The sequence below is a fragment of the Magallana gigas genome, chromosome 4 (genome assembly GCF_963853765.1).
Source record: "Magallana gigas chromosome 4, xbMagGiga1.1, whole genome shotgun sequence".
NCBI lineage: Eukaryota > Metazoa > Mollusca > Bivalvia > Ostreida > Ostreidae > Magallana > Magallana gigas.
Genome location: NC_088856.1, coordinates 2,610,862 through 2,623,115, shown reverse-complemented (window position 1 = coordinate 2,623,115; position 12,254 = coordinate 2,610,862). Strand labels below are relative to the sequence as shown.

Here is a 12,254-nt window from a genome sequence, read left to right as displayed (position 1 = left end):
TTGTTTTAAGGAAGTTATATTATCCTTATCATCTCATAGCTGTAAAAATTGCACTTATATCAAATCACGGGACTTGCCTATAAGCAGGATTTAATGTATTTCTGTTTAAAGTACACGAATAATGTATAAATAAAGAACTGGTTTTGAAAAAAAAGCAATGTGGAAATAAACAAAAATTACTAGGCAACAATTTATCCACCGGTTTGTGGTTAAAGAATCATTTAAAGGAATACATTGTACAATGCTTTCTCGCTTGCACAGCTTTAAAGGCATCGTATATTTCTTTATTTAAAGTGTGTGATGCACAGACGTAGGTTGTTTACATTATTTTGTAGCAAAAAATAAAATTGGTAATTTCTGTTACTAGGTTTACACCCCTGAATAGGCGTCAGATTCACTTGAAGACTTCTTGATCGTAACCATAAATTATCAAAGTGGGCAATTTATAGATGCACACACTCGAGATAACTGTCTGTATGACTTTAAGGTTCCTTGAATGTCTGGGAAGTCCAGTTACTCACTATAGCACACTCACTGATAGTTTCCTGTAGGTGTCGTCCCCGCGTGGTGGTTGAGGTGGAAATAATTGAATCGTGCGGTTATTTAAACAAAATAATTAATTTAAAAAGTCCGCTAAATCTTAACGTTTCCTGTTTAAAACATACAAGTGTCCTCAAAACTCTTAAATGTGTCACCAACCGCATGATCACCCAAGAAGGTAATTGTCTCAAGCCTTGCACATGATGAGGTAGAATGTTGATCTAATTATATATTGTTTTTCACAATATAGAATTGTTGATTTCATATCACAACCGATTTCGATTAAGGAAATTTGGCACTATCGCAGTTTGTCAACCTATAAATTATCCAAATAGAAACGTTTCGTCTCCTATATCGTCAGCTTCCGGACGGATCCCTTCCGGTACCGTCAGGTTTTGCATGTCTGATATAAGATTTATCAACCTGGAAAATAGTCTTAACCATTAGAGGCTTGTTTTTCATATTGTATTGATATAGGAGAATCAGACATTTTTTCCTCATATAAATAAATATATCAGAGAGTAAGAAAAAATCAATTAAGCCATTTCCAAACAGTGTTGGGAATATTTCCTTTGATTTGATATTATAAAAAAATGCCTAAGTTACTCAGACTCTTGAGATATTTATAAACACAACTAAAGGAAAAAAAAGTTTGGTTCAGTAGGATGTCAAGGTTTCCATTAAATTAAATGGCTTTGGAAATCCCGCTACTTTCAAATCGAGATTGAATCAGAAAAACTTTAATTATATGACTTCATGCTTTGATGCATGAGTTACAACATTTTATTATGTAATTGCACTGTTTGACAGTGTGTCTTTTAGAAGTAAAGGCAAGAATCCATTAAAGAGGGGTCATCCTTGTGTAACCTACCTGTCTGAATTAAATCTGTGTTCCTGGAGAATCTCTGAAGACATCATTTTACTGAAATAAGAGCAGAGCACCTCTTAAATAACAACACAGGCTTGATATTTTCACATGTATACAAACTATTAGTGTTCTGAATAGTTTCAAGTAGATTCAAGTGTTCTGAGTGAACTCTCAAGTACAGAGATTTGGGATAATTTTGAGTCGGCGTTAATCTAGGAATCATGAGACAAAAGGATCTAAAAGAAGAATAACCTTTACAAGACATTTCTAAGTTCTAAACATTTGTAATACGGGTGTACATGTTTTATAACTTAAAAGAAACTATAGTGATGGGAGTTTTTAATCAGGCATCCCTGAAACTGAGGTATTTCATCATGATGGCGGGTGGATGTGGCATTAACGCTGACGTATGTACCCCAAGAACAAAATAATTAAGCTAGTGACGCCTGGATGTTATCTATCATTTAATTGGTCATTTTTTCCCAGCAATATCCAAGCGTCATATGCTTTACCTTGCTTTGCTTTGTGTATAATCAGACTTTAGGCTATAAGCGGAAACCTGCAAACACAAAGAATAATAAATGTAAGCTTATTTAAGATTAGTTAGGAAAAAGTAACATTCAGTGTTGACGTTTGAGTACTTATAAACAATTATAACTTACAAAAGTTATATCTTCAGTAAATTTTCGTCGTATATTTTCTATATCTGTCAACTTTCTTTCCAACGTTTTTAGTTTCTCTTGACAATTAAAATAGTTCCTACAAAACAAAAGTGAAATTACATTCCAGCTTTGATTAAATACGATACATTGAAGAATGAATTAGTGCTTGCATTATGTACATACCTAATCCAGCTCTTGACATGGTTTGTGAATTCGTTTCTGTTCGGTATATACACTGATTGCCAGTCATTGACCAGGCTTTGGGAGAGGTTCACCAGCTGCAGCCTGAAACAGACCAGAGTCAACTCAACCAAAGGCAACTAATCAGGATTTTCCTTTCTATTCTATTCTACTTGTTTACTGCGTGTAGAACTAACTTTTGAGAAATAAATGCATGAGCTTTAATAATAACAAGAACATCTGGAAATTGCACGTTTCAAAAACAAATGTAACAAATCAGACTTATTATACAATCGTCAAAAGTGCAAGTTTAGGTCACACTTTCAGTTTTGATAGGGTTCGTGTTTTCGTTCAGTGTTTGTTTTGCCATAAGCAATGGATAGTATCTAATCATATCGATTAACCTTTTGCCACTTTGCATTCCCTGCACTAATGCCTCTGTTTATTCTCTCACATTCTATTTAAAATAGCAATCTTCCATTCAACCAGTTGCAGTTTTTACTGTTAGAACATGTACCTTATAGACTCTGGCCCCACCGTCACCAAAATTTTTAAATCCCTCAGCTCAGTCCTCAACTCCAATCCTTAAAGGAAAAGTGCATGGATTTGAGGTAAAAACTCAGACTTGAGGCTGAGTAATGACTTGAGGAAAGTTGGTGACGGTGGGGCCAGTATTCTTATATCGTTCAGTGCCTTTGCTTGCATTTCATGTTTCTTTCTATTAGTCTGACTATGCTCACTGTTGTATCTTGGCTTCTTGAACGCTTGGTTCGATCACCTTGCTGATTACCATATTAGCGCTGTCTGTTTCTCTGACGATGTACATGAAGTTACCTTTCCAATTGGTATTCTGTTTCTTTTGAAACTCAATTTCCTCAAATATATTTTAGTTTAATGCAATTGTTATAACAATTTATAGTTTTTACCTCTCTGTCTGACGTATTACATTTTCTCCCTCGCTGACATTTCCTGCCTTTCTTTCGCGCACCTGTTTCCAGATCTTCTCTAAGTCACGAAAATGACCACGTACTTTATTTTTCCTGTTAAATTTCAAGAATTTTGTAAATAAATTTGCAAAAAGGTGATTCCATAAGTTTAAATTCGAGAATTATGATTTATATAATCACTTACAATAAACATATTTTAGACTCGCAAGTGTTCCAACAAACCGTGTCCTGAAGATTCTTTATTGCAGCTCCCAGCATGCTGCAGTCTGACGTCATCTCCTGCTTTAGCTTCCCTATCTGTTTTAAACAATCGAGTATTGGTATTATCATTGATTTAATTTAGACAACTAAGTAATCGTTTCTTTTTTCTTTAGATTTACAATAAATATTACAGGTAGGTGAAATAACATAATAATTTATTATATAAATGCATCCCTTTAGAGCCACGACAGATTCTCCTCAAAAGAATTCGGATAATTGATCATGCATATATGAATTCTATGTAAATAAAATCAAGCTTCTCGATATTCTACATTGATTTTGTTAGATTGATTGTTGTTTTCTTCCCTTCGAGACTATTTCAATTATCCACGTCGCAAATGCAGTAAGTGATCTAAACTTTATTGACGCAGTTTGACGCCAAATGTAACCAAATTGCAGGTAACCTTTCACTACGACAAGGGTTGGACCATTGTATATAGTATATTACCGAGATCAAGTGACTGCTGTATACAAACCTCCTTTTTTCTGTAAGAGGCGCTTTGTCTCCTCTCCGTGACGTAGTCGGCCATTTTTGGATCTAGCTGAAGCTTATGACTCAAACTCAGACGGTCCGAGTCTGCGCTGTGAACCTCGTGACAGCTGTGAAGCTTAGACTCGGAGAGAGTACGGGTGTTTATCAGTCTTTCTCTACAACACAGAGTCATTATCATCAATAACATTGTTTATTTCTTTTTCTTGTTTATCAGTTTTGGTATACTTGCATTATCATGATAAACAATAAATTATATTTTTTAAAATAACATTTTGAATCATTTTACACCGCTGACCCCCTATGTACCCATATGATGTTCAGTGATAAATAGTCTTGAGCTATGAATTTTACACGATTATAGTTTTACACATCCTAGATACTTGATTAAGTATACTTACACCTGAGATTGGCTTGTCTGTCGAATTATATCAATGCCCAATTGAATTTCTTCTACATCCCTACTGAATGACCATGATGACGTCACCTGTTTCTTGGCCACATGGCGATCGTCTGCTACACTGGTGGATGAACGGTAGACAGCAACAGATGCTGTGTGAGAAACCAGCAAAATATTGGCAACATTAGGATTCTAATATTGATTTATCAAACTTTTAAGTCTTTAGTAATTATGATGTTCGATTGAATTTTTTTACTTTTATTTTTTTACGCAAAATTGACACATAAATCCATCTATTTTAATCAATGTTAAACTCAATTAATCGATATAACTAAGCTTACGTGATATAAAATTAAACTGAATTGAGGAAGTGCCTGGTGATGACATCACAACAAGTGGCCTCTCTTTCGATGTAACCGGAAGTGAGTTCACACTGTTTGAGGATTTTACAATATCTTCTAACGAACGTCCATCATAAAAAGTACAGTCGCTTATATCAGCCTTTATATCCAGTTTACCACATATCGCTTTCAGGAACCTATCAATGCTACAATCAACAATTTGAATAATTGAATCAACTGACATTTCGACAAATTAGAATTCATGGACAATGAATAGCCATTTTATGATGAACATTGACATATAATTATGTTAGTACGTTTGGTATGGCTCGGCGTAGAATTGGCAGAACGCCAGAGACTCCGCCAGGAGGACAGTGTGAGGGGTCAACTTCTTCACGTGATCAGCCTCCCTCGTGTAGGTGTCCAGCGTCCATTGTGACGCGTTCCCTCGCAACAGACCTCTAATGATCGTCTCCAAATGCTGCCTCAATCCTCTGTAAAAAAATATTTTTTGATCAATTTCCTTCTTATATATATCTATATATAAGAAACTATTAACAGCGTTTCTTAAGAGTTAGATTTGTGTGAATACAGCAATATTGATACATCCATCAAGAAATAATTTTTGGGAAAATCATAACGATATCAGAAATACATGTATCAGTAATACATGGGTGTATAAATTCAACACGTGTCCGTCCTCACTTACAATGAAATATTGCAGTGACTGGGTATTTCTCTGTAGTATACTATTTTTCCGTTTGGGGTACTCTGGCGACCGTATATGTCCTGGTCGTGTTTTCGTGAAATCATTTTGAACCTGAAAAAAAGTTAAATTACCTTTTTAGTAACTTAATAGACTTAATAGAGAAGATGCTAAATAAGTAAAAGAGAACAGGGTCAAGATATATGTATTGGGAAAAACTCTTTGCATTTTCTGATAATCCTTTAGAAAAAGAACCCTCCCCCCTCTTTAACACTACAAATACATATATATTAGGAGACAGACAAGCTACTGATGCACGAACAACAGAGCAGTATCAACAACAACAGAACAGTATCAACAACAACAACAACAGATCAACAACAACAGAACAGTATCAACATACATCTCGTTACGATTCTTGCGGGATCCCTCGAATGGCCGGAAGGGGACCTCGCCAAGGACGGCGTGAGCCAGGGTGGCTCCCAGGCTCCACAGGTCGGCCGCTGACGTAAACTTTCCACCTAAATTCCGGTCAATAAACGCCCGCTCATAAAGGTGGGGATGCTGTTCAAGAAAATCATGTAAACAAAGGAAAAGTGAGTAAAATTGTTTTGTTTTTTTAAAAAAAACCTGCATGATCTTATACTTGTATGATACTGTATATCATGCTACGTACATAAACATATCACGTTAAAAAAACATTCTCTCTCTTATTCTCTAACTCACCAAGTATTCCTCAGTTCCTGTCAAAGACTCGTACTCTCCCGTTTCTTGAATGAACTTTGATGACCCGAAGTCACTTAGTTTGAATATATTTCTGTAATAAAATAATGAAATTGTATAACAAAACGTTTTTAAAAATCATTATTAAAAAATTACTAAATATGTTTCGCTCCTAAGTAAAATTGGGAATCTTTTAATTACTTTCCTGAAAAATTATAAAAGTCCCTGATAGAAAGATCGACAGGTATTGCCTTCCCACTTCTCTGTTCTATAATTAGATATCTACTCACCTTCCTACTTCCGTTTCAGACACCAGTATATTTCCGGGTTTGATGTCACGGTGGACGAAGCCAACGGAGCACAGATACTTCAATGCGGAAGCTGTAACAGAGCCGGGGGTATACAGATGATAATACATTATCATGCAAGGATGGTGAACGAGAGTGTTCGAATGATTAAAACATTATAACCGAGGGCGTGCAAATGAAAAACCTGTAAAATACAAGTTAGCAGAAAGCGAAAGACTCATGTTTGTAAACTTGTGGAAAGTTAATGGGTTATTGTTTAACCAACCAAATGGTTAATATTTTTAGATTCAGGTTGAATGCAGTTCATGGTTCTATTTCAGTGCAAATTTCATCCGTTATTTGTTATTTTTACTCTTTAAATTGATACCGGTTATATCAAATGTCAATATCAGAGTAGAATCCTTTGTCAGATGTTAAGTTATCAGAATGGTATATCTATGATAGATGAAGTTATCAGAGTGGTATAGCTATGATAAATGAAGTTATCAGAGTGGTATAGCTATGATAAATGAAGTTATCAGAGTGGTGTAGCTATGATAGAAGAAGATATCAGAGTGGTATAGCTATGAAAGATGAAGATATCAGAGAAGAATTCATTTTTCTATGTTACATGTTAATACCAGACTAGGATACCTATGTTACATGTAGATATCAGAGAAGAATACCTACGTAACATGTTGATATTAGACTAGAAAACCTGTATTACATGTTGATGTCAGACTAGAAACTCTGTATTACATGTTGATGTCAGACTAGAAACTCTGTTACATTTTGATATCAGAATAGAATACCTATGTTACGTGTTACGATATCAGATAAGATACCTATGTAACATGTTGATATCAGAATAGCAAACCTATGTTACATGCTGATATCAGAATAGAAACCGTATGTTACATGTTGATATCAGAATAGTATACCTATGTTACATGTTTAATATCAGAATAGTATACCTATGTTACATGTTAATATCAGAATAGTATACCTATGTTACATGTTAATATCAGAATAGTATACCTATGTTACATGTTGATAGCTGAATAGCATACCTATGTCGGAGAGGAGTGCTATGATATCCCGGTCGTGGAGACCGTTATGGTTTTCCGGGTCCTCCAGGAGACTCAGAACCGAGCCTCGCGAACAGAACTCCATCACAAACACAGGCATACCGGAACCGATCTAAATAGGACCGTAAAATACACAATGAATGGTCATAATCTTGATTAATAGATACAATCTTTAGTGGAACCGGAAATGACATAATGAGGAGCCAGATCTGAATTACCAGAGCCAAACATACAATGGGAAAGAAAATTACAAAAAGCAACACAAAAACTTGAAGGGAAATCTTAATAACTGATCCTTTATATTGGGACGCAACTAAATTCGGGCCAGCTATTCTTTTCAAATTTACCATTTTTTCCATTTTTTTTTTAATTCTAAAGAGCGAAATATAATTTTGGTCGGTTTATGAATTATTTAATACTGATGTCCTTGAAAGATAGAAGTCGAAGAGTTTCTAAAAATATAGCTAGGACTTTTCTCCGAGCAGACTGTATTAATATCATCTTTCATTTAAAACTTCCTTATTTTTCATCATAATAACTAGCCCTAGGCCTCCACATAGTGTTTGGTCGAACTATATGTCTCATAAATTGGCATATTTTGCAGTCGATTCTTTTGATTTATTATTATAATAATTTTAGGTAACTTTTTCGTGTCATCTGACTTACTTCATTCTGAATGTCGTACAGCCGGACTATGTTTTCATGACATAAAGAAGTTAGTGCAATGGTCTCTCGCTCCAATTCCTGCGCTGAGTTACAAGATCTCGGAACTTTGATAGCGTACGGTACACCGGATTCCTGTGTTGAATAGAACAAGGAACACGTTGTTATAAAAATGGACGTTTTATTTTTTTTATTTTTTAGGTTTGAAAGGGTTTGTTGTATGTTGAAAATTGATTAACAATCTGTCAAAGTAACAAAACAAGCACGAACAAAAAATTAAAATCTCTCAGGATAGAAACTGTATCTCACTCTTAAACCATTAAACCCATTGATCATAGGTGGGTGAAGTAAAAAGAAACCTTTCTTATGAAAGACATATTACACTATACATGTATATAGCTATGTTCGTATGAATAAGTATATACACATGCACAGTAAACGTCTAGTGAATAAGAATAATAACATATTTAGTTCCACACACGACGCGATTCTTTTTTATGGCATCCTATTGCACAAACGGGCAGCATCTAGGACGTTCTGTAATTTCGAAATGTAGTCACGTTTTTTGCTCAATTATAAAAGATCCATATTATAAGTTAACAGCTAAAAGCATCAATTTGAACAAGGAAAATCATAAGTACATTATTCATTTATAATGCGGATACTTGTATATATTAATGAGGTATAATACTTAATATACTTTAATATCTTTATAGCAATTAAATACAATTTAACTATGATAACTTGGTTTTGTGTTGTATCTTTTTTTAATCAGAGAGAGAGAGAGAGAGAGAGAGAGTACCCTGTGGACCCCGCGGTAGACATTGGAGAACGCCCCCTGTCCTATTCGATCCCTAGTTCTGTAGATATAATCCCTGGTACTCTGGATCGGGCGAGAGTCTCCCATGGCTGGCTATAGAGTCTATAGAGGAAGCAGAAACGGTTATCAAAACTCACCAGTGTGTTACTCCAATGGTTTGGTCCGCTTTGGAATATCATATATATATATAATATGAGCTGTAAATATATATATAGCTTGTTCCTTGTACACGCGTTTATATATAAATTATATTGGTACTTATGATTTATTTTTTGTGTTTTATTCGAGTAAATGTTCTAAATATTTCAATTAAACGGGGAAAAATAAGTGCAAATGATCAACAGGGTTTCAAATACTATTTAATTTTGCGTGGTACATCGGAGAAATGAATGGATTCAAAATTAATATTAAATGATAATAAAAAGGAATTTAAGGCTTTTATTAAATAAATATAAGGTAAATACTGCGTCTTTTTTTAAAAGTTAAAAAAGCCAGTCATTTTTTACAGGAATATCTCTTAAACAAGATCGTATACAATGACTTGCAATTTTTCAAATACATATCTATGATTTTTTCTACCGGGTACCAGTATACATACAAGCGGATGTTCATAACATATATTTTGTGAATTTTAAACAATCAAAATGAAATTATTTCAAATATTATCATTTTTAATTTTTGTAGATCTTTAGATTTAAAAAAAAAGAAGTCGTAAGCTATTGCAGAAATAAACAGCTACTTACCTGTATGCAGGTCTCCAAAACAGAAATGAAAATATGGGGAAACCCTTATCTAAAAATAGAAACTCATAAAACAAACACGTGTATTTTAGCGGATTGAAATGCGTCAATATTTTATGATCATGACTTTTAATACCGTCTTTGTTTTAAGTATTTGAGGGGCGGAGGGTGCTGGGTTTGTAGGGAGGAATGCAGGAAACTATGTACAGACTTGCCCATATTCTATACAATGAATGAGATGACAATGCTGGTTAAAAAAAGATACTGACAAGGACATGTAAGAGGCAATATCTAATTCCATTCTAACGTCCTTGTATAAATATTCAATCCTGACCACCTTCTGAGAAGTACAACTGTACCTTTTAATTTTATTAATTAAGGTTGGGTGTGTGTATAATAGAAGTATTCATATCAAACACTTAACTACTCTTACACTCTTGTAATATATAAAAGTATATGCTCGGTCTGTGTTTTGAATTGTTCGCGGTCAGAGAGAGAGAGAGAGAGAGAGAGAGAGAGAGATTCGGGGGTAGTGGTGACATACTAATTCTGTGATACAGTATTCACGTTATCGGTTTTATTGTATAAAGCAATTTAGGAAGATTTTGCTTTTACTCAAACATATTTGACATCTGGATCACTCGGTAAATCGATCTCATACAAACATCGAACAGAAAATGAAACTCCTTTTCCAGGAACAGTCTGGTCAAATTAGCGGTTTTTGAAATATTAAAGCGCGTGTTCTATCAATATTTGACGGTTTTTCAATAATGCAAACTTTGGTCTGAAATGTTTAAGTACCTAAATGAAATTCGATCTGAGCAGTAAGAAACATGATCGACCAAGAGCTAAAAATAACGAGACACCATTATTAAATATAAATTTCTAACGTATGGTATGTTGTGGTATATATTCCTTAGTCCGAAATATCTGACATTTTCCTGGCCTTTCCCCCCGATTTTGATATCTGGCAAGTAATTAAATTACAAAAATCGTTGAAAAGCCAGAAAACGTCAGATACTTCGTACTACACATTCCTTACCATAATTGAATAATATCTAAAATATATGATTTAAGAAATGAAGATAATAATTTTTCTATTGATCGACGTATCAAAGAAAAAATTGACCGGAAAACTTCATCAATGCGCGTAGCGCATTGATGAAAAAGTTTTCCGGTCAATTTTTTCTTTGATACGTCGATCAATAGAAAAATTATTATCTTCATTTCTTATCATTTAATAAAACATTTTCAAATAAAAAAATGTGAAGTGTCATTGATCAAACATGTAAATAATGTAAATGAAGCGGCGCGTATGAATACAAAACAACAACAGCAACAGTATTCAAAATGGATGCGCCTTCAGCTGATGCAGAGCTATTGAGCTGAATTTAATGGATTAAACACAAATAGTGAGTTAAAATCTGAACCGGCTGAATTGAAAACGAAAGGAAAATACATGCGATAGCTTGTGATATTATTCCCTGTGCAGAAAAACTCGTATTAAAACTAGTTTTCATGTGAGATCGCTGGAAAACGCAACTGGACATAACCATCCAAGGAAAGGCGATCGTGTACGAAAATAACCGATATGTCGATGTATAAGCGACTCTTGTAAACGTTGTGGTAACTAGATAGCCAGTGATGTACTTAAATGGCATATCTGCCGCTTGGAATGCGCCGAAGGAGTTGATGCATTACTCATAGCTTTTCTTTACGACTCTACTTCTGATGACCGAACATGTACGTGTGTAAATTTGAAACTTATGATTATCGTTACCAAATTTGAACAGCAGTGCAGTGTTACCGTGAAAGTTTATAGGCCTATATGTTCGTTATAACATTCCTGGAAAAGGAACAGCCAGCCTCGCTGTAAATTAATGTTGATTGATCTCAAGCAGACGAAATCGTGAGAAGACGCTTAATTTTCTATTTCGTGAATCAAATGATGTGTTTCGTTCATTTTTGAATGTTAAACTTTCAAGTTTTTATATTCACAAGATTGCATTTTCTTTGCTGACAATAAAACAGACACAACTTTACATTTTGTTGACAGTGTTTATCTTGGAAATACCCGTTCTATAAATAGTGTTAGATCAAAACAGTTGAGAAAAGTAGATCCGGCGAAAATTTTATTGATGCAGGTATCAAAGAAATTTTTCGACCAATCAGAAGCGCCGATATCTCATCAAATTAATAAATATTAAATGATAAATTAATAAAATTGTTAACAATGATAAAACAAAGTAAAGATTGGTTTAATGGAATTAATTCATTACTCTAAGTCATATATTTCAGTGACGCCCGAGCTTAAAAAAAAGTGATACGTACCTAAAAATGAAAATAAATAGCACGTCTTTAAAATTGTTGGCAAAAATGAAAAACTAATGGTCCTATCTTTCGCTGAGATTAGCTAGCCGATTTCATCGGATTTCAATGTAAAATGATTAAATCGACACAATTGAAAAATTCCTGCACATGTATAAATCCACCAAAAATGCCTAGTGTGCCGTCAGAAATCATAAGACTACGAACGCT

The 12,254-nt window shown here is 34.3% G+C and overlaps 1 protein-coding gene across 3 annotated transcripts; it reads right to left on the bottom strand.

Moving 5' to 3' along the window:
* Window positions 1-156: 156 nt before the first annotated feature.
* LOC105333841 (serine/threonine-protein kinase TBK1) lies at window positions 157-12,245 on the bottom strand. Of its 3 annotated transcripts, XM_066080910.1 has the most exons (20): window positions 12,048-12,244; window positions 9,720-9,768; window positions 8,959-9,078; window positions 8,160-8,291; window positions 7,476-7,605; window positions 6,409-6,499; window positions 6,122-6,212; window positions 5,799-5,959; window positions 5,399-5,509; window positions 5,007-5,183; window positions 4,690-4,895; window positions 4,350-4,500; window positions 3,935-4,106; window positions 3,382-3,494; window positions 3,177-3,290; window positions 2,254-2,355; window positions 2,071-2,167; window positions 1,921-1,967; window positions 1,412-1,462; window positions 157-963 (listed from the first exon to the last, which is right to left on the bottom strand). In XM_066080910.1, the coding sequence occupies exons 3-20, from the start codon at window positions 9,061-9,063 to the stop codon at window positions 864-866; spliced, it is 2,151 nt and encodes a 716-aa protein (XP_065936982.1). In that variant the 5' UTR covers window positions 9,064-9,078; window positions 9,720-9,768; window positions 12,048-12,244; the 3' UTR covers window positions 157-863. The 3 variants fall into 3 exon arrangements, 2 of the variants coding, with proteins under 2 accessions (XP_065936982.1, XP_034304981.2); XM_034449090.2 differs by lacking the exon at window positions 9,720-9,768; XR_010712643.1 differs by lacking the exon at window positions 2,071-2,167 and having other exon boundaries at window positions 876-963; window positions 12,048-12,245.
* Window positions 12,246-12,254: the final 9 nt, after the last annotated feature.